This window comes from Bubalus bubalis, chromosome 8, assembly GCF_019923935.1.
Source record: "Bubalus bubalis isolate 160015118507 breed Murrah chromosome 8, NDDB_SH_1, whole genome shotgun sequence".
NCBI lineage: Eukaryota > Metazoa > Chordata > Mammalia > Artiodactyla > Bovidae > Bubalus > Bubalus bubalis.
The window spans coordinates 45879745-45901389 of record NC_059164.1 but is presented as its reverse complement, the minus strand read 5'-3'; the positions used below and the strand labels follow the sequence as shown (position 1 = coordinate 45901389).

The window sequence follows — 21645 nt, the reverse complement described above, 5'->3', positions numbered from 1 at the left end:
TTCTTGTGTGGCACTGCGGTTACCCTGTGCTCCTGTACTGAATGCTGGAGAAGAAGCAGAAGGAGGGGGCCTTGTCTAGCCTTTGACTGTTCTTAGGATTCCTTTTGTGTGGTCAGTGTTGTGTAGGACACAGGGTTTCCTCTGCTAGTAGCCATCGTGGTAATTATTGTTTGCTCATTGCAGGGAAGTAGAGAAGAGAACTCATTTTCTCTTAATTCCCTGGATGCTGAGGCAGTTGGTGAGGTCTGCTGTGCGAAGATGTGCTCCACCCTCTTGGCAGACTGAGAGTTACCATTCTGTGAGAAGAGACTGAAAAATGTTTGGAAAGACTGTTGCTTCCTGTAGAAATCAGGAAATTAGGATTTGAGAATGCATGGACTCAGATTTGAAACTGTGTACATCAATTTTCAAAATAAAAATTAGGATCAGAGCTAAGATTTTGTATGCTGCATGGCAAGGCCAAAAAGAAAAAAGTTAGGATATGTTTGATACTTTCAGTTGTTTTTATATTTTTGTTTTAAGATTTACTTTTATGCCCCTCTTGTTTAGTTGGCCTTTTTTTTGTATAGTATTCTTAGTGTAAGGGCTCCTGAGATAATGGGACCATGCTAGTAATTTCTTCAACTTTCAGTCCTATTGAGAAAAGGAACAGCTGCGCTTCTGCTGTGATTATTACTGGAAATAGTGCCCATTGACTGTAGCTCACATGAACCCACCCTGGCTGTTCAGGAATTCAAATCTGAAACATACAGTAGTGGTACAGGTTTCTTCTCTTTACACATAATTAAATTAGTTTTAAATTTAGAATCTTTCATGTTAGCGATAATATGCAATTAAATGGTAAATAGCTTTCAATTAAGCTATCAAATGTTCCCGTGTAATAAGACTGGGAAACAGTCCTCTGGGTATTAAAAATGGAATGCATTTCTTACTGATGAACAAAGCATGCTTTGGAGTCAGACCCAACTTCCAGCCCTGAACCAGCTACTTATGGTTGCTGAGACTTTTGTCCAGTTCAGCAGTGTAGAAATTACACTGTCTGCTCTGAGTGGTTGTAAGAAACAGTGTACATCAGTGTTTCCTAAATACTTTGTGCTGCAAAATGTGTCTAGTTTCTTGACGAAATGGTTTTGTGTGTCTGGAATTTGTAGCATCTTCTGTGCTTTTGGAGGTTCCCAATGTGTGTTAAGACACTGGGCTCTGAGGACCCCTTTGGTCAAGAAATTTACTCTCTTTGTTCAGCTTAGCATTTCTCAGACAGAACTTCTCCTCCCTTCCTCCTTCCTCACCCCCGCTTGCTCGCATTGTGGAAGGTCTGCAACACATGTTGCAGTTTACTTCTGTTTCGGTGGATCATGATTTTGGAAATACAGTGCTTAGCACAGTATCCCTAGTTTACTTGAATAGTATTCAATTTCTTTTCCTCCTTTTCATTGTTAATTTGAATGATTTAAACACTGTTGTGAACTCAGAGCCCACTTGAATTTGGTGTAGCCTTGTATATAAGTAATAAGACATTTTTTCTTCCAGTTTTATTGAAAAAGAATTGACTTAAGCACTGTGTGAGTTTAAGCAGTACAGCCTAATGGCTTGACATGTATATATTGAGAAATGATGACCACAATAAATTAGTTACCCATTCATTCATTTAATAATTTGTTATGTTTTATTCCTAATTTATTATCTTTCATGTCAGTTCTTCTTTTGCCCCAAATGTTGTTATAGACTTTGAAAGTTCATAGAAAGTTCTTATCTAGTTAAATTCCTGCTTTAATAATTCAACGCAATTTAAATAATGGTAACATTTATAATACTTCTTGAACTACTACTCCTGCCCTCCGACAGATGTATTGAGGGTGTGGTTTAGATGCTTCCTGTTTTGAGCACGAACCCTAGGCATGAACCATCCTTACCTTTCTTGAGGGATTTGTAAGAATTCTGAAGATTTAAAAAATGAGAACATCTTTGCAATTAAAAAAGAAGCAGTAGATATTAAAGAATAACTCATTATCAGAGAAATGCAAATCAAAACCACTATGAGGTACCAATTCACACCAGTCAGAATGGCTGCGATCCAAAGTCTACAAGCAATAAATGCTGGAGAGGGTGTGGAGAAAAGGGAACCCTCTTACACTGTTGGTGGGAATGCAAACTAGTACAGCCACTATGGAGAACAGTGTGGAGATTCCTTAAAAAACTGGAAATAGAACTGCCTTATGATCCAGCAATCCCACTGCTGGGTATACACACTGAGGAAACCAGAAGGGAAAGAGACACGTGTACCCCAATGTTCATCGCAGCACTGTTTATAATAGCCAGGACATGGAAGCAACCTAGATGTCCATCAGCAGATGAATAGATAAGAAAGCTGTGGTACATATACACAATGGAGTATTACTCAGCCATTAAAAAGAATACATTTGAATCAGTTCTAATGAGGTGGATGAAACTGGAGCCTATTATACAGAGTGAAGTAAGCCAGAAAGAAAAACACCAATACAGTATACTAACGCATATATATGGAATTTAGAAAGATGGTAACGATAACCCTGTGTACGAGACAGCAAAAGAGACACTGATGTATAGAACAGTCTTATGGACTCTGTGAGAGAGGGAGAGGGTGGGAAGATTTGGGAGAATGGCATTGAAACATGTAAAATATCATGTATGAAACGAGTTGCCAGTCCAGGTTCGATGCACGATACTGGATGCTTGGGGCTGGTGCACTGGGACGACCCAGAGGGATGGAATGGGGAGGGAGGAGGGAGGAGGGTTCAGGATGGGGAACACATGTATACCTGTGGCGGATTCATTTTGATATTTGGCAAAACTAATACAATTATGTTAAGTTTAAAAATAAAATAAAATTAAACAAAAAATAAAGAATAAAATGTAGAAAAGTATTTTTTTTTTTTAGGAAAAAATTGGAAAATATAGAGGAAAAAAATAAAATAGAGATAAAAAGAATAAAAGAGTAATTTTATAATCCAGAGATGTTTGCTGCTAAATATCTTTATCTTTCTAGACTTTTTCTTGTGTGTTTCACCAAAATGGTATCATATTAGGCATGCTACTTTGTACCCCGATCATCTTATTTACAATGCAAAGTGAGGTCATGTAGATGCCTATGAAGCATTCTTACCTCCCCAAGCCCGCCTTAACACTGAGTGCTCTCTTGCTCTCCAACCTGTTTCCTGGCAGGAGCATGAGGTTGAGGACAAGTGGTGAGAGAAGCAAGTTCTTTTGGTGGGTAAATTGTCATATATCATATACTTCCTTATTGGTATGCAGAACTATGCAGAGTACACATCCTTTGTTTTGGTGAGTTGTGTTACACTGACCCCAAAAGATGTGCATTTAACTTACTGGTTAGAAATGTCCAGAGTTGGAATATACATAGTATGTGCACCTAGACTTTAAAACCTCCAGTTACTGTTACGGTGTGTTGGGTTGGTTCATTGCTTTTTTAAGGTAAGTTTTTAAAAAATGAAGAAGCCTAAAAGAAAGACATAGGGCATTTTTCTCTTGATGAAAGATGCTCTTGAAAAAATGTTATATTATTAAACATGTTTCAAATCCAATTTTACTATTTAGAGATTTATTTACTGGTATGAACTGATAAGGAAGAAAGTGTTTCTATTACTATTATTCTGAAAAAAAAAAGAAAAGAAAAGAAACAATTTTTTTTTTTTTTTAAACAATCGTAGGTGGCTATCATCCAGTGAAAATTGGAGACCTCTTCAATGGCCGGTACCATGTTATTAGGAAGCTAGGATGGGGCCACTTCTCTACTGTCTGGCTGTGCTGGGATATGCAGTAAGTGCTCCTCGTCTGTGCTGTTGATTCCTGGTCTGGTTCAACATCTTTATTTTATAACAAGCTATTTAAATATTGACTTTCTTCTGCTTTTATATCTGAGACTTATTCTTTGTAATTGCACCACATTCGAGTCATATAGTAATTCATCCATACCAGAAAAACATTTCAAGTATAAAATAATAACATATAGACCTTTCAAATTAGTGGGTTTTAACTTTTTTTTTAAGCTATGATCCATAATATGAAACTGTCTTCTTATAGTACACATACACATGTGTAGTGTGTGTGAATTGAAATAAAAGTGTTTTAAAACAATACTTGATCTTAACCATATGTGATGATGAACTCTGATAGTGTGCCATATTTTTATGAGGACAGAACAGAAACAAAAAGCAAAAAAGATCTACCATGAAGCCACTGCTTAACTATGGGCCCACAATTTGAAAAGTACTATTTTAAAGGAAAGTATTAAAAGTTTCTATTAATTAGAGCTTATTAGAGTTCATTATAATGTTTAGTTTATTAGTCTAGTTTATTAGTTGTTACAGTTAACACTTCTGCTGTTAATATTTTTTTAATGCATTTTTTCAAAGGGGAAAAAGATTTGTTGCAATGAAAGTTGTAAAAAGTGCCCAGCATTATACAGAGACAGCCTTGGATGAAATAAAATTGCTCAAATGTGTAAGTACTACAAATACGTGAATGATATAAGAAAGGTTAATGACAAAATTTTACAGAGAAGTTTTTCTGAATTTTACGAAAGTAATTGCATTTATTATTTAGAAATTCAAATACTGAATCTTTTATTTTTTTAAAATTTTCTTTTATTAAAATAGTTTTGGTTGGTATAGTGGAAATGACTTTCAGTCTTAAACACTTCTGTTCTTGAATTTATTTTTCTTTCTCTAGGTTCGAGAAAGTGATCCCAGTGACCCAAATAAAGACATGGTAGTGCAGCTTATAGATGACTTCAAGATTTCAGGCATGAATGGAATACGTATCCTTTCTGACAGTTCTGTTGCTTCTTAATGGCTGAATTAATATTCTAGTTTTTCTTCTCCATTAAAAAAAAGTAAATATTTCAAGCACTTATAAACTTCTGTTTGCTCTGCTGCATCACTCTCCACATGAAACCTCTAGTGTCACCGTATTATATGATTTTTGAAAGATGAAAGCTTCTTAATTATAAAGATGAGTTGTTCCTTTTGCTTTTTGAATATGGCGGCCTTCTAGTTTTGGAGAAGAAATGTGTCTTACAAGTGGAGCAAGGGCATCTCATGACCTCTTTTTTTCTTGCTTCTGGTCAGTTGTTTGCGCGCTTAGTAGTTTTGGAGGTGAGGCTCAGCAGGGTGAATGGGTGTGGAAGGAGTTATTTTCTCCTTTTGCCCGGGGCATTACTAAAGGATAGCCCAGGAGTGGCAGTGACAGCAGAGTAACCTGTAGCTTAGTGTTGTTGGCACAAGTGGAGAGAAGAAATAATGTCTTTAGTTTCCAAAATGCTGTTTCCATATTCTAGTATTGGATCCTCTGAGTTAGCTCTTTGTGTGATTGACCTAGGCAATGCCTTCATTTCCCAAGGTTCAGGAATACTGGACTGTGTATTCATAGTCCTTTGAGGGATGAGTGCCAGGAGTGTGTCAAGAGGGTCTTTTCCTCCTTCCTGACCTTTTATTCTTTCCTTTATCATCTTTGGAACAAATCCAACATTTTGATGTTTGACCTGTTGAAGCTTCAGAAAGCTGAGGGCAAACCCTCTCCCAGCTTTCACCCCAGAATGACATCCTGTTTGTGCATCTGCTGGGTCCTGATTCCTCCGGGAAGCACTCCCCTCACACCTGATTTGAGGAGGTTTTTATATTTCTTCTAGGGATTGGATTCGAGGACATTGGCAAATTCTGGTGACTGCTGATGTTGCCTCTTCCTTTGCCTTAAGATCCTTTCTGTTAACTGCAGGGTGCATTTTCCCTCTTGATAGATGGAAAGATGGAACTGGTCCTCTGTCCTGCTCTCCAAGTGAGCCTGTTTATGGTAGGCAGGGCAGCCCTTCCTCTTGCATAACATTTGAAATGTTGTTGTTAAAACAGCTGATAGAGAGTTTCTTTGGAGGAAACACCTAATTTGTAGGTCAATGGAGTTGATTTTTGATATATACACTCCAGCGGCTATCAATGCTTTTAGAATACTCTGGTGATAATTTAGAAACCTTGGGCTGTGGCTCTGTGTCTGCTATTAAGTTTAGACCTTGGTTTCCATTTTTTTTTAATGAGTTTGGGATATAGTAAGGAACTTCTCATTTTAGATCATCTATACATAAGTCTGTAGCACATTTGTTTTCCAGTATTGTAGAAATATTTTTCTTATTTTTATTAAAGATATTTAAAGCAATAGTTACTATGATGATGTGGTTTTAATAGATCTAGATATTACATAAAATATTAAATGACCTTTTTATAGTCTATATATAGGCCTTAAAGGGTTTCAGAGCCATTCATTTCTGTATGAATGACATGTTTATATTTATATGAGAGACTTTGATGGGACATAGTTCTGGAGGGCCAGTGGTTGACTAGAATTTCTGTTTTTTAAAAAAATGACAACAGATTCCTGAGATTTCATTATTATAGGTTGTTCTTATGACCATGCCATGTCCTAAATTGTGATCATACATTCTTAAAAACGTAATTAAGAATTTGATCTAGTGACCCAGTGAAAGATATTATTGAAGGAAAAGTTTACTGTGTTTGGTAAATTTCTGTTTTATAAAATGTTTTATGTGATGATTGGATAGAAATTTAGGTAGGCAGGCAGGACACTTAAGAGGGGCTAGTTCTCTTGTTCTTTCCCTCATGGGTTTCTGTGAGGTTTCAGTCTTGCTCATTTTCGTTAAGGCTTATTGTCAGGAGGAGTGTGCTGGACAGAGCAAGCCCACAGGTAAGTATTGTCGAGTCATGACTCTGCCACCTTTACCCTGTGTCAGGCAGGAAGGGTTCTTTAAACTCGCTGAGGTTTACTTGCCTCATCCCTCCCATTGTTATGAGTACACATTAAATCCTATATGGTACATAGTAAGTATATTTAGTAAATGTTAGATTTTTCTGTTTAGGTGAGAAACAGTAAGCAGCCATTGTTTTCTTTTTAAATTATTTATCTTGGCTGCGCTCGGTCTTCATTGTGATATGCGGGCTCTGTAGTTGTGGTGCACAGGCTCAGTTGCTGCATGAGGGATCTTAGTTCCTGGACCACGGAACGAACCTATGCCCCCTTAATTGGGAGCATGGAGTCTTATCCACTGGACCACGAGGGAAGTTCCACACTTTTGTTATTATTGATAGTATTGATGTTACACTTTATAAAGAACTAATTCTTTTGCCAAGTGCCACAGTGATTCTGCTTTTAGTAAGTGTGTCACTCCAGGAAATGTATCTAGAAATGATCCTTAACTCTGTCCCAGATGTCTGCATGGTCTTTGAAGTGCTTGGCCACCATCTCCTCAAGTGGATCATAAAGTCCAACTACCAAGGCCTCCCAGTACGTTGTGTGAAGAGCATCATTAGACAGGTGAGACTTATGACCTCAAGCCCCATCCTGCATATACCTAACTGGTCAGCCTTTCCACACAAATTACTGTTTGTTTGTTTAAAAATATTTATTTATTTTGCTGTGTTGGGTTTTAGTTGAGGCACCCAGGCTCAGATAGCCCCAAGGCATATGGGATCTTAGTTCCCCAACCAGGCATTGAGCTGGCATTTCCTGCATTGGAAGGCAGATTCTTAACCCCTGGACTAATAGGGAAGTCCCAAATTACTGTTTTGTTTTAAATAAAAATAAAAAATACGTACACAGACACATATCTCCCATTTTAAAGATACATATATTACAGCGCTTAACACTGTGAACTTGTTAAATCAATTTTATATTGGTATTTACTTAATGATAAGCTATTCTGTCTTATGAAGACAGTAATATGTAAATGTCAAACACACGTTTCTTTTGGTATCTGAATCTTTTTTCACATAAATGATTCAGTAAAATAAGAAATTGTTTTATCCAATATCATTTACAAAATATTCCACTTAGAAGATAACACAGATAGCTCTCTACGCCAGCCCTTCAAGATGCCGAAGGGAAAGAAGGCCAAGGGAAGAAGGTGGCCCTGGCCCCGGCCATGGTGAAGAAGCAGGAGGCCAAGAAGGTGGTCAACCCCCTGTTTGAGAAGAGGCCCAAGAATTTTGGCATTGGACAGGACATCCAACCCAAGAGGGACCTCACCCGCCTTGTCAAATGGCCCCGCTACATCCGGCTGCAGTGGCAAAGGGCTATTCTCTATAAGTGGCTGAAAGTGCCTCCTACAATTAACCAATTCACCCAGGCCTTGGGCCGACAAACAGCTAACTCAACTGCTTAAGCTGGCCCACAAGTACAGACCAGAGACAAAGCAAGAGAAGAAGCAGAGGCTGCTGGCCCGAGCTGAGAAGAAAGCTGCCGGCAAAGGCAACATCCCCACCAAGAGGCCACCTGTCCTTCGAGCAGGGGTCAACACTGTCACCACCCTGGTGGAGAACAAGAAGGCCCAGCTGCTGGTGATCGCTCACGATGTGGATCCCATCGAGCTTGTGGTCTTCCTGCCTGCCCTATGCCGCAAGATGGGGGTTCCCTACTGCATCATCAAGGGCAAGGCCTGGCTGGACCGCCTGGTCCACAGGAAGACATGCACCACCATAGCCTTCACACAAGTCAACTCGAAGGACAAGAGTGCCCTGGCTAAGCTGGTGGAAGCCATCAGGACCAATTACAATGGCAGATACAATGAGATCCGTCATCACTGGGGAGGCATGTCCTGGGGCCAAAGTCAGTGGCTTGCATTGCCAAGCTGGAAAAGGCAAAGGCCAAAGAACTGGCCACCAAGCTGGGCTGAGTGTACACTATTGAGTTTTCTGTACATAAAAGTAATAAAAAAGATTCTTCAAAAAAAAAAAAAAAACAAAAAAACACAGATAAACATGTAATGTGTTGTTTTTATTTGCTATTTCTTAGTATTTGGATGAAGGGTAAATGAAAGATAATTTAAGGAATGTTTAAGTTATATAGGGAATATTTGTACTTTTGCCTTGACAAAAAAAAAGACCCTTCAGTTAGGGTCTGTTTGGGTGATGATACTTAAGCAGATGTTTATGGAATGGAAGTATCCACATATGGAAGATCTCCTTCTGATTAGGAATGTTTCCCAGATTCAGTTTTCTGCATGGAACATACCAGTCTTTGACTCATTGTCCTTAAAGCCTAAGGTAGGAAAGTTGTAGATATGTCTTATTCTGGATTACCTATTCTGATGTAATGGATAATATCTGTGGCTATTTCTGCAGTGTAAGTAATATCAAGGAGGTTGCTTGGTTTGCTTGAGAAGAGGACTAGGTGGTTTGGTTCTCTTTTTTTGGTCCCATGGCCTAAAACTTGAGCTAGATCTGCCTGAAGATTCTATACCTGAAATATAGACCTTGATCCAGAATTCTTAAATAAGAAAAGAGTCAGGGAATGATTCACAGTTAAGGAATTGTGAATTTTAAGATGTGAGTGTCTGAAGAAGCAGCTTCCTGACAGTTGTAGAGGTATTTGCATGTTGGCATATGTGTGTAGGTTTTTAAATTTTTAAAAAAATTTGAACCTGAATTTGTTTTGTTAAAAGCACCCTAGATACTGCTTTTGAAATTGTGTATAGGTCACTCTGTTTATTCAGTATGTTGTTCATCTCTTTATTTACCTTTGCCTTTTTTGTACTGCAAATTGGCAGCTTATCTTCTAACACTGTAGATGGTACTTGAGAAGAGGGGCTGCACTGGCTTACCCGGGAGGACTGCACTCCCACACTGTCGTGTGCGTGCGTGTGCCTAGTGTGGATCCATGGGTAGCTTTTGTTTAATATATCTGTTCCCTTGTAGGTTTTAGATAGTAGCATTTTAACTCATTATTTTAACATGCCTAACATCTCAAGTGAAAAAAACAATAACTTTCCTTTGATTTAGACGACGATTCATGTTAAGGGAAATGTTAATTGGAGTTTTTTGATCCCCAAATGTCCCTTTGGTATATATAACTATTAGTGTCAAATCTAAACTTAAAAAAAAAAAATCTAGTTAAAATTTTGAAAAAATTTGTTATCTAATGTAAATTTCCTACTTTATCTCTGATAAATCCTGGAAATCTTGAAAGATTTACATATTTTTTATTTTGATGGAAGGAAAATGCCCATTTATTTTTCTTGTAGTTAAAATTAAGAAAAAATGCACATTAAGAAATAACTTATTATTTATGACAATTCTTATTTCTAAATATGAAGTTAAGAAAGCATGTGAGTATAGTTTTTTTAATTGGAGTATAATTGCTTTACAGTGTTGCATTAGTTTCTGCTGTACAACAGCCTGAATCAGCTATACATATACATATATCTCCTCCCTGCTGAGCCTCTCCCCCCACCCCCGTCCTGCCTCTCTGGTCATTACAGTGCACCGAACTGAGCTCCCTGCGCTGTACAGCAGCTTCCCACTAGCTGTCTTACACGTATGGTGTATAATGTCAGTGCTACTCTCTCAGTTCCTCCCCCCGCTTCTTCCCCCACTGTGTGCACAAGTCCATTCTCTACATCTCTATTCTTCCCTGCAAATAAGTTCATCAGTACCATTTTTATAGATTCCATATATATGCATTAATACACAATATTTGTCTTTCTCTTTCTGACTTACTTCACTCTGTATAACAGACTCTAGGTCCATCCACATCACTACAAATGACTCAGTTACCTTCCTTTTTATTGCTGAATATGTACATCTTCTTCATCCATTCATTTATTGATGGGTATCTAGGTTGTGTCCATGTTCTGGATATTATAAATAGTGCTGCTGTGAACATTGGGATACAGGTTTTACATATTTTAACAAAGCACATAATTTCAGAAATAACAGCTTGCATGTATATCACACAGGTTCTGTCATCCCCTACTGTTGCCTTAGGTGTCACCACAACTTAAGCTTGACAGTGTTGGGAGAAAAGGAATTAGCAGAGGAACTGTCAATATTTATTTTGTATTCCAGAATGGAAAACCAAAATCTTGCCATTCTTAGCTAATAAAAATGTCTCTAAATCTAAATAAATTGTTCTTGAAGTGTATTGAAACTTTAATGCATACTTACTGAACAAATGATTTAATGAATGTAATCCTCACTTTAATTTATGTACACTGCTCCTTAGAGAGTAAGAACTCATGTAGTATTTTATTGGTCTAGAATAATTTCAAGATGGAATTTTGATTTTATGTGGTCTGCACTTAGTTCTTGTAGGCATTGTTAATAGAAGCTTTGTTTTGCTTTAATTTGATCCCATCTTTAATTTTCTTTAAGAAAAATACCATGAAATCTGGATTTTTTTCCCCCTCTAAACTTATATCTCTCAAAGTAGCACATTGTTATATACCCCAGGCAATAATCTCTCTGCCTGAATTTCCTTTCATTCCCTTTGAGTCATCCTCTGGGCTCAGTACTTTTGATTCCAGGAGGATCCTGTATTAATAGACCCACTCAGCTGTCACTCCCCAGGATACAACAGAGTGGGCCAGCTTTCTAATACTCTTTCACTGTGCGGCCTCCTTCACCTCTGAAGTCCAGTGTGGCTAACAGTGTTTCACTCATCGCTGTTGAACCCAGCCCTCTCCCCTGGTCACCTACCATTGATCCCTTCTGGCCATGTATGTTTCTCGTGGTATTCTTTTTGTTTCCAGCACCACCTTTCTTGGTGGTCCTTATCACCTCACCTTTTCACTTCAGTTTATTCTGTTGACAGTTATTTTCCTCAGTAACACTTCACTTTAATAATTCATATCCTTATGTAGAAACCTCTACTGGCATTCTGTTGCATGTTCTGGAAGATCAATATTGTTGGCTTTCGTGAAGCAATGTATAGAGTGATGTAGAACTTGGGTGTTGGTGTCAGAAATAATTCTATGTGTCCTTAGGTTTCTGAATCCATGGATTCCACCAACCATGAATTGTAAATATTCAGGGAAAAAATTCGAGAATGTTCCAAAAAACAAATTTGAATTTGCTGTGCAGACAACGAGTACATAACATTTACATTTTATTTACAATTATTTCTGTAGTATTTACATTGTGTAAAATACTATAAGTAATCTAGAGATGATGTAAAGTATGTGGGAGGATGTGTGTAGATTACATGCAAATACTGCTGCCCTTTCACCATAAGGGACTTGAGCATCTGGGGCTCTTGGTATACTCAGGGGAGGGTGGATGTCCTGGAACCAAACCCCTGTAAATTCTGAGGGAATTTACAACTGTATACGCTACTCCAGCTAAAGAACTTTGGCCAAGTTATATAATCTTTTTAAGCCATAGTTTCATTATGAATAAAATGAGAATAATAATGGTACCTTCATTATTATTGTTAAGGTATAAAGGGATATTGCTATTAATAATTGTGAATATTTGTTCAGTGCTTACTGTGTACAAAGCATAATTTTAAGTACTTTGTAAATTTTAATGTATTGAATCCTCACAATAAGCCTGTGATACTGGGTTTTTGTGTGCTTTTTCTTTTCTTTTTTTTTTAAGGAAGTGGAACCTGCGGTTCAGTAATTTAGCCCCAGTCAAGAAACAACCAGTGTTTGTGGTGGAGCAGGAATTCAAACCCAGGTAGTCTGGGTTTGGAGTGTATGTGTTTACCATTTTTCCAAGCAACAAATAATATCTTTGGACTTGTACACAGCTCATGTCCAATAAAAGTTAAACCATGGCTCTTCTTATGAACCTGTTTAAGGTCTTCTACCATCTGATGAAAGTCCATGTTTCCCTTACAAACCCTGAATCAGCTCTTATTCCCTGGCAGGTAAATCTTTCCTTATTGATTAATTAATTAATCATCTTTTAAATAGAGAAGATTTGTTAGTGTCCTTCAGATACACAGTTTCCTTTCTAGAATCACCCAAATTAGAGTTTTCTTATGAATATTCAGAGATGTCCCAAGCATTTATAAACACACACTGCTTTACCAGGATTTTTGTACATGATTTTTTTTTTTACTACTTTTCTCTAGGTTATTTAGAGAAAGTGCTTACTTTGCCATTTTTTTAAGCACCACATCTTTGATTCATTTCTTTTGTCCTAGTCTGTAGAAAATAACCATTCTTTATTTTCTACCATGTTTATAAAGATGCAACCAAAATTTCACTTCTATGACAAGGCTTCCCATACTCACCCATTAAGAGTGGTATTTCTTCCCTCCCCGGGGAAGGATGGCTGCAGCCTGCACTTGGTTCTTTCTTAATGATTACAGAGCCTTATAATGTAAGCTAATGTTTCTTACCCCTGGCACTATTGACATTTTGGACTGGATAGTCCTTTTTTGGACTGGATAGTCCTGGGGCTTCCCAGGTGGCTCAGATGGTAAGAGTCTACCTGCAACACAGGAGACCTGAGTTCAATCCCTGGGTCGAGAAGATTCCCTGGAGAAGGGAGTGGCAACCCATTCCAGTATTCTTGCCTGGAGAATTCCAAGGACGGTGGAGCCTGGCTGGCTGCAGTCCATGGGGTCGCAAAGAGTCGGGCATGACTGAGCCACTCACACTTTCACAGTCCTTTTTTGTAGGGGCATGTCCTGTGTGTTGTAGGTTGTTTAGACATATATGTGGCCTCAGCCCATTAGATACCTGTGTCAGCCAGCACCACCCCAACCGTGACAATTAAAGAATGTCTCTGAGCTTTGTGAAATACCCTCAAGGAGGCAAACTTTCCTTTCGCTGAGAATCATTGCAGTAGTGGGAAGTATGACGAGTACAGTTAAGTTTTAGCAATAGATTTAATTTCAAACTCTGACCTTGACATTTGCTACTTTGTGACCCTGATCAAATTACTTAGCTTCTGTAGGCCTGTGTCCTCATTAGTCACATCAGGATGATAATACGTAATTTGTGGCTTTCTTGTGGAGATGAGTTTGGAGGGATTGATGATAAAGCTTTTGGCATAGTGACCAGCACAGGGTAGCTGTTCTGTCTGCCCAGCTGCATTGTGAGCACCCTGTGTCCCCAACCATGTGTTATGGGTTCCACATCTCTCTGTAGCTTCCTTCATGTTGTAGGCAGTCTGGAATGATAGGTTATCTTTCCTTAAATGAAGTAAGAAATGTATGTTCCTCTTATTGTACAAAGTGGCTGACCTTTCTGTGATCTGACGGGCTTGTAGATAAACGTTCCCACTTAGTTTTGAAATGTCCCAGCATAATTGGATCACTTGCTTTTCCAGGGTTTCCCATACACTCTTACTAATCCTTTGATCATTTTTTAGCTGTTCTCATTTAGTCCTGGTGACCTTGTACAGGGTCAGGAGGGGCCATCCTCTGGTGGTGATGGTGAGAACACCCCCTTGCCTCCGCCCAGGCTGCTTCTCTGACCTCAGGTGGGGTCTATTCCCTCCCACCCCCAGCTTTCATTTCTTTTTCTTTTAGAATCAGCTTTATTGAAGTCAATTTTATGTTTAGCTTTTATTTTTAAAGCTGAAAGAAGAAATGGTGCTATGATGGCAGTATTTGTTATTTGTGGTGCATTCAAGATATACCACAGGTGATGGGGTTCTAAATACTGTTGCTGTTCTTTAAACACAGCTTTTACTTTCCTATGTAATCAAAAGGGTAGCTGATATTTTACTTTTTAAAACTTTATGGTTTAATTCATTGCCCTTTCCAGAAACCTTTTGAAGAAGTGGCGGCTTACCATTAAATGAGGCTTGGTAAGGACACGGTGACTTTGCTATGATATGCAGGTACAGCATGTAGCCTGGGATTTTTGAATCATTACTCTTTCACTTATCGTGATTATCACAAACATGCATTATGCTCTTGCGGGCACTCCCTGTTTAAGTGCTGTCTTTGTGTTATGCTGTCTAGTCCTCACCGCAGCCTTAGGAAGCTAGGGGTGTTCTTACCTCCACCCTGAAGGAGGTATTAAAAGCTTCTCCAGATTCCACAGTTACTGTGGGAATCAAGGCTGTGGGAATCTGGATGGTGTGATCCAGAGTCCATGCTCTTGACTGCGGGCTAGTGTTGTTAAGGAATGTCTACACAGGAAGATTGGAAGCATTTTACATTATAGCATGTCTTGTGAAAAGTGTGCATTCATGTTTCTGGAGATGGTCTACTTTTACATTAATAGTGGAAGTAGCAATTAGATCATTTCAAAGTACATTACTTAATTGGTGATATGTACTGCAGTATGTAAGCTAAGGGACTTTCCAAACGCCTTGCTTTTTCAAACCCACCTTCTGGGGGGTGGCTGATTTTGCAGACAAAACCATGAATCAGGTCCCCACCCAGCAGGCTGTTATCATGAATTTGTCAACACTTATTACTTATATACCATTTAAATGATCTCACTGGTCCTACTTATCAATGAATTCATTATGATCAAGCCAATATTGTTCAATTTTTAGAGTAGAAAATTGGTTGGTAAGCATTTTTATGCTCTTGGATTTGCCCATGTGGTAGTACATATGATTCTCTACTAACTTGAACTCTCCTCCTCAGAGTGCTGGGTATGCAACTCAGAAATTCAGGGAAGCTGCTCCCTTCAAGGGAATCGAGCCCCTTCCCCAGCTCATTCCTCTGCGCTGCAGTGCTAGGCAGTGTTTTATCTTTTGTCCTGACTGTATTCAGAAGTTAAGTACAGCTACTTAACTTTCTCATTAATTTTCGCTGCTCAGAGTTGGAAAGAACAAGGAGCAGGGAGATTTCAGGACAGAGTGGATGAGGAAAGTGTCCGTGGCCCTCGTCGTCGGTGATTGTGGCAGGTGTTCCCCACACTTCTCATTCAGTCTAGCATGTGCTTGTCGGAGCAGCTTGTAGCATTTACCTACTGTCTGTCCTCTGTCCTCGTGAGGAAGAGAGATCCTCTGGGAGCTTTAGCTTTCCCAGGAGCAAAGCCTCTGGCTTGAGGAACGCTCTCTGCTGTTACCCTCCATGTCCACAAGGACCAGTGTCCCCGTGTGGTGCTGTTGCCCTGGGCACTCCCCTGCACGGCCAGCCCCTCTGCCGCTGGTCGGGTCTCCCTGGTGCTGGTTACAAGGCCTTGCCCATGTCATCAGAGGTCACCCCCTCTCCTTGCCCTGCGTCCTTTGTTCTGGTGTGGCAGAAGAAAGGCGCCCATATTGTGACCAGAGTCAGAAGAGAATGTGCAGAATTGCTCTTGTTCTGTTTCTCTGTTCAGTTTAGAATTTAGGGGGAAGCTTTCTGTGGGTGGTGAGCAGGCCCTGGGAGATACATTCAGGTGAAACCTCCATGTTATTCCCAACTTACTCCGTCCTTTCTGTATGTGACAGGACCGATTTCTAGCACACCAAGGTGGAAAGGGAGTTAGTTTATGTTGTTAACACCAGTAATAAATGGTCTTTCGCATGGTTCATAGGTGCCTAGACAGAAATATTAGAGACTGTCCTAACCAAGTGCCTTATTTTATGGCTGAATTTGAGGTCAGGGGAGGGAAGAGACACTCTGAGCCATAGCTAGTCAGTTCCTGAACCAGAACTGAAATCTCCTGGCTTCCAGCCCAGAGCTCTGCCTGCAGGCCTGCACTACTGCTGCCTCACACGAAGAGAACGGGCCCTGCCCGTGGGGTGGGAGCTGCCTCCCTGGCGTGGGATGCAGCCTGTTCCTGGCCCGGCTATGATGACTTGACCTGGGGTCTCATGATGGAGCAGATGGCAGCGAGGATCTCTGCTGCCTCCTGCTGATGAGGCCAAGTATGTTTTTTAGGCAAGAGATATACACGTTCTGTAGTAAGACAAGGGAGATCTATCCTTGAGTGTGAAATTTGATTTGTTGATTGTTTTTTTTATTGTTATAATATTTGGCATAAATTTTTGTAAGATTGCCTATCATTTTTTGATTTTGGGTTTTGGGATGCTTTAACTTCACTGGCTGAGAACAGAAATGCTATTTTTGAAAATAAAATCATTCTTATAGCTATATATTTTAAAAATGTATCAGTATTCATTAAAAGAATCATCAGGTAGATCCAATTCATATTATAGATGGGAGAAATGAGACCCAGAGAAATTTAATAAGAGACTTAGCGAAGTTATGTTTATTAAGTCAGTATCAATACAAATCTTCTGACTTAGTTCATTTTACCATTTAGTTTGAGCTTCCTGTGAGCTAGACATTGTACTGTGAGGTTTTCATACATTAATTCTTCTCACATTTCTGTCTAATGGATAATGTTCCCCCTTTTATAGATAAGAAAATGGAAGGTCAGGCAGCTTAAGTACCTTGCCTTGTGAATGAGTGATTGAGAAGTAATGCAGGGGTGGTCTGAGTCCCAAGATCATGATTTAACAGTGTTCCATGCTGTCTCTTAGCTGTTTTCTTCAAGATTTGCGTTATCATAATTAGTTTATCCCTGAAAGCAATAGTCTTTTCCTTGTGTTCAAGTCTTCTCTTTATGTTTGTTGTTAGACATAAGCAATATTTCTTGAGGAAGGTTAACTGTGTTGAGTGCGGTTGTTGTTCAGTTGACCAGTCATGTCCAACTCTGTGACCCCAGGGACTGCAGCATACCAGGCCTCCCGTCCCTCTCCGCACAGAGTTTGCCCAAGTTCATGTTCATTGCATCGGTGATGCTGTCCAACCATCTCATCTTCTGAACGCCTTCAGCTCCTTCTGCCCTGAGTCTTTCCCAGAATCAGGGACTTTTCCAGTGAATCGGCTGTTCGCATCAGATGACCAAAATACTGGAACTTTAGCTTCAGCATCAGTCCTTACAGTGAATATTCAGGGTTGATCTCCCTTAAGATTGACTGGTTTGGTCTCCTTCCTGTCCAAAGGACTCTCATGAGTCTTACCCTAGCACCACAGTTCAAAGGCATATATTCTTTGATATTCTGCCTTCTTTACAGTCCAGCTCTCACAACAGTATGTGACCACTGGCCAAGACCATATGGACTATATGGACTTTTGTTGGCAGAGTAATGTCTCTGCTTTTCAACACACTGTCTAGGTTTGTCATTTCTTTCTTGCCCAGAAGCAGTCATCTTCTGATTTCATGGCTGCAGTGATTTTGGAGCCCAGGAAGAGGAAATCTGTCACTATTTCCACCATTTCCTTTCAATTTGCTATCACTACAAACAAAGCTAGTGGAGGTGATGGAATTCCAGTTAAGCTATTTCAAATCCTGAAAGATGATGCTGTGAAAGTGCTGCACTCAATATGCCAGCAAATTTGGAAAACTCAGCAGTGGCCATAGGACTGGAAAAGGTCCGTTTTCATTCCATTCCCACACTTCAAACTACTGCACATTTGCACTCATCTGACATGCTAGTAAAGTAATGCTCAAAATCCTCCAAGCCAGGCTTTGGCAATATGTGAAACGTGAACTTCCTGATGTTCAAGCTGGTTTTAGAAAAGGCAGAGGAACCAGAGATCACATTGAAAACATCTGCTGGATCATGGAAAAAGCAAGAGAGTTCCAGAAAAACATCTATTTCTGCTTTATTGACTATGCCAAAGCCTTTGACTGTGTGGATCACAATAAACTGTGGAAAATTCTTCAAGAGATGGGAATACCAGACCACCTGACCTGCCTCTTGAGAAATCTGTATGCAGGTCAGGAAGCCACAGTTAGAACTGGACATGGAACCACAGACTGGTTCCAAATAGGAAAAGGAGTACGCCAAGGCTGTATATTGTCACCCTGCTTATTTAACTTCTATGCAGAGTACATCATGAGAAACGCTGGACTGGAAGAAGCACAAGCTGGAATCAAGATTGCCGGAAGAAATATCAATAACCTCAGATATGCAGATGACACCACCCTTATGGCAGAAAGTGAAGAGGAACTCAAAAGCCTCTTGATGAAAGTGAAAGTGGAGAGTTAAAAAGTTGGCTTAAAGCTCAACATTCAGAAAACGAAGATTATGGCATCTGGTCCCATCACTTCATGGCCAAATAGATGGGGAAACAATGGAAACAGTGTCAGACTTTATTTTTTTGGGCTCCAAAATCACTGCAGATGGTGATTGCAGCCATGAAATTAAAAGATGCTTACTCCTTGGAAGGAAAGTTATGACCAACCTAGATAGCATATTGAAAAGCAGAGACATTACTTTGCCAACAAAGGTCTGTCTAGTCAAGGCTATGGTTTTTCCTGTGGTCATGTATGGATGTGAGAGTTGGACTGTGAAGAAAGCTGAGCGCCGAAGAATTGATGCTTTTGAACTGTGGTGTTGGAGAGGACTCCTGAGAGTCCCTTGGACTGCAAGGAGATCAGCCCTGGGATTTCTTTGGAAGGAATGATGCTAAAGCTGAAACTCCAGTACTTTGGCCACCTCATGCGAAGAGTTGACTCATTGGAGAAGACTCTGATGCTGGGAGGGATTGGGGGCAGGAGGAGAAGGGGACGACAGAGGATGAGATGGCTGGATGGCATCACTGACTTGATGGATGTGAGTCTGAGTGAACTCCGGGAGTTGGTGATGGACAGGGAGGCCTGGCGTGCTGCGATTCATGGGGTCACAAAGAGTCGGACACGACTAAGCGGCTGAATTGAACTGAACTGAATGGGGGTGGATGCCATGATCTTAATTTTTTAAATATTTAGTCTTAAGCTGGCTCTTTCACTCTGCTCCTTCACCTCATTGAGAGGCTCTTTAGTTCCTCTTCACTTTCTGCCATTTAGAATGGTATCATCTGCGTATCTGAGGTTGTTGATGTTTCTCCCTCCTATCTTGATTCCCGCTTGTAACTCATCCAACCCAGCATTTCTCATGATGTGCTTGGCGTACAGGTTAAACAAACAAGGTGACAGCAGACAGCCCTGTCGTGCTCCTTTCTGAATCCTGAACCAATCATTTGTTCCATACAGGGTTCTAACTGTTGCTTTTTGACCTGCATACAGGTTTCTCAGGAGACAGTAAGATGGTCTGATATTCCCGTCTCTCTAAGAACTTTCCGCAGTTTGTCATGATTCATACAGCCAAAGCCTTTAGTGTAGTTGATGAAACAGAGATAGATGTTTTTCTGAAATTCCCTTGCTTTCTCTATAATCCAGTGAATGCTGGCAATTTGATTTCTAGTTGTTCTTCCTTTTCCGAACACAGCTTGGACACCTGGAAGTTCTTGGTTCGCATAATGCTGAAGCCTAGCATGCAAGATTTTAAGCATGATTTTACTAGCATGGGAGATAGCTGCAATTGTCTGATGGTTAGCACATTCTTTGGTATTGCCCTTCCTGGGAATTGGGGTGAGGATTAACCTTTTCCAGTCCAGTGGCCACTGCTGGGTCTTGCAGATTTGCTGACATAATGAATGCAAAACACTGATGGCATCCTCTCTTGAAGTGAAGTCACTCAGTCGTGTCCAACCCTTTGCAACCCCATGGACTGTATGTAGCCTACCAGGCTCCTCCATCCATGGGATTTTCCAGGCAAGAGTAGTGGAGTGGGTTGCCATTTCCTTCTCCAGGGAGTCTCCCGCATTATAGGCAGACACTTTACCATATGAGCCATCAGGGAAGTCCTGTCCTCTAGGGATCTGGATAGTTCTGCTGGAATTTCATCACATTCACTAGCTTTATTAACAGCAGTGCTTCTTAAGGCCCACCTGACTTCACGCTCCAGGATGTCTAGCTCTGGGTGACTCACCACACCATTGTAGTAATCCAGTTCATTAAGATCTTTTTGATACAGTTCTTTTATGTATTTTTTTTCCATCTCTTCTCAATCTCTTCAGTGTCTACTAGGTCTCTACCATTTTTATCCTTTATTGTGCCCATCTTTGGGCAGAATGCTCCCTTGATGTTTCCAATTTTCCTGAAGAGATCTCTAGTCTTACCTCTTTTGTTGTTTTCTTCCATTATTAAACACTGTTCATTGAAGAAGGCCTTCTTCTCTTCTAGCTGTTCTTTGAAACTCTGCTTTTAACTGGATGTACCTTTACCTCTCTCATTTTTCCCTTCTCTTTGTTCTTCTGCTGTTTGTAAAGCCTCCTCAAATAACCGCTTTGCCGTCTTGCTTTTCCTTTTCTTTGGGATGGTTTTGTTCACCGCCTCCTGTACAATACTACGGACCTCTGTCCATAGTTCTTCAGACACTCTGTCATATAGATCTAATCCCTTGAATATACTTGTTACCTCTACTGCGAATTCATACAGGATTTGATTTAAGTCATACCTGCTGGCCTAGTGTTTTTCTCAGTTTTCTGTAGTTTAAACCTGAATTTTGCTATCATAGTCTAAGCCACAGTCAGCTCCAGGGCTTGTTTTTGCTGACTATATACAGCTTCTCCATCTTCGACTACAAAGAATGGAATCGGTTTGATTTCGGTATTGACCATTTGGTGATGTCTATGTGTAAAGTTGTCTCTTGTGTTGTTGAAACAGAGTATTTGCTATGACTAATGCAGAATTCAGTTAGCCTTTGTTTGCCCCGCTTTATTTTTTGTTCTCTAAGGCCAAACTTGCCTATTACTCCAGGTATATCTTGACTTCCTACTTTTGCATTCCAATCCCCATTGATGCATAGAATATCTTTTTTAGGTGTTAGTTCTAGGAGGTCTTCTAGGTCTTCATGGAACTGATCAATTTCAATTTCTTTGGCATCAGTGGAATGGGCATGCATGCTAAGTCGCTTCAGTCGTGTCTAACTCTGTGCGACCCCATAGACAACAGCCCACCAGGCTCCTCCATCCACAGGATTCTCCAGGCAAGAACACTGGAGTGGGTTGCCATTTCCTTCTCCATAGACTTGAATTACTGTGAGATTGAATGGCTTGCCTTGGAAACGA

The 21645-nt window shown here is 40.0% G+C and overlaps 1 protein-coding gene and 1 pseudogene across 10 annotated transcripts in view; both read left to right on the top strand.

Moving 5' to 3' along the window:
- Positions 1-21645, top strand: part of SRPK2 (SRSF protein kinase 2) — a 254237-nt gene that overhangs the window by 201555 nt on the left and 31037 nt on the right. For all 10 annotated transcript variants that reach the window (XM_025292018.3, XM_025292013.3, XM_025292017.3 and 7 more), the window contains 4 exons: positions 3708-3816; positions 4413-4500; positions 4729-4816; positions 7271-7377. In XM_025292018.3, coding sequence (XP_025147803.1) covers positions 3708-3816; positions 4413-4500; positions 4729-4816; positions 7271-7377 — 392 coding nt within the window. The remainder of the gene's footprint in view (positions 1-3707; positions 3817-4412; positions 4501-4728; positions 4817-7270; positions 7378-21645) is intronic.
- On the top strand, positions 7770-8800 carry LOC102399931 (annotated as a pseudogene).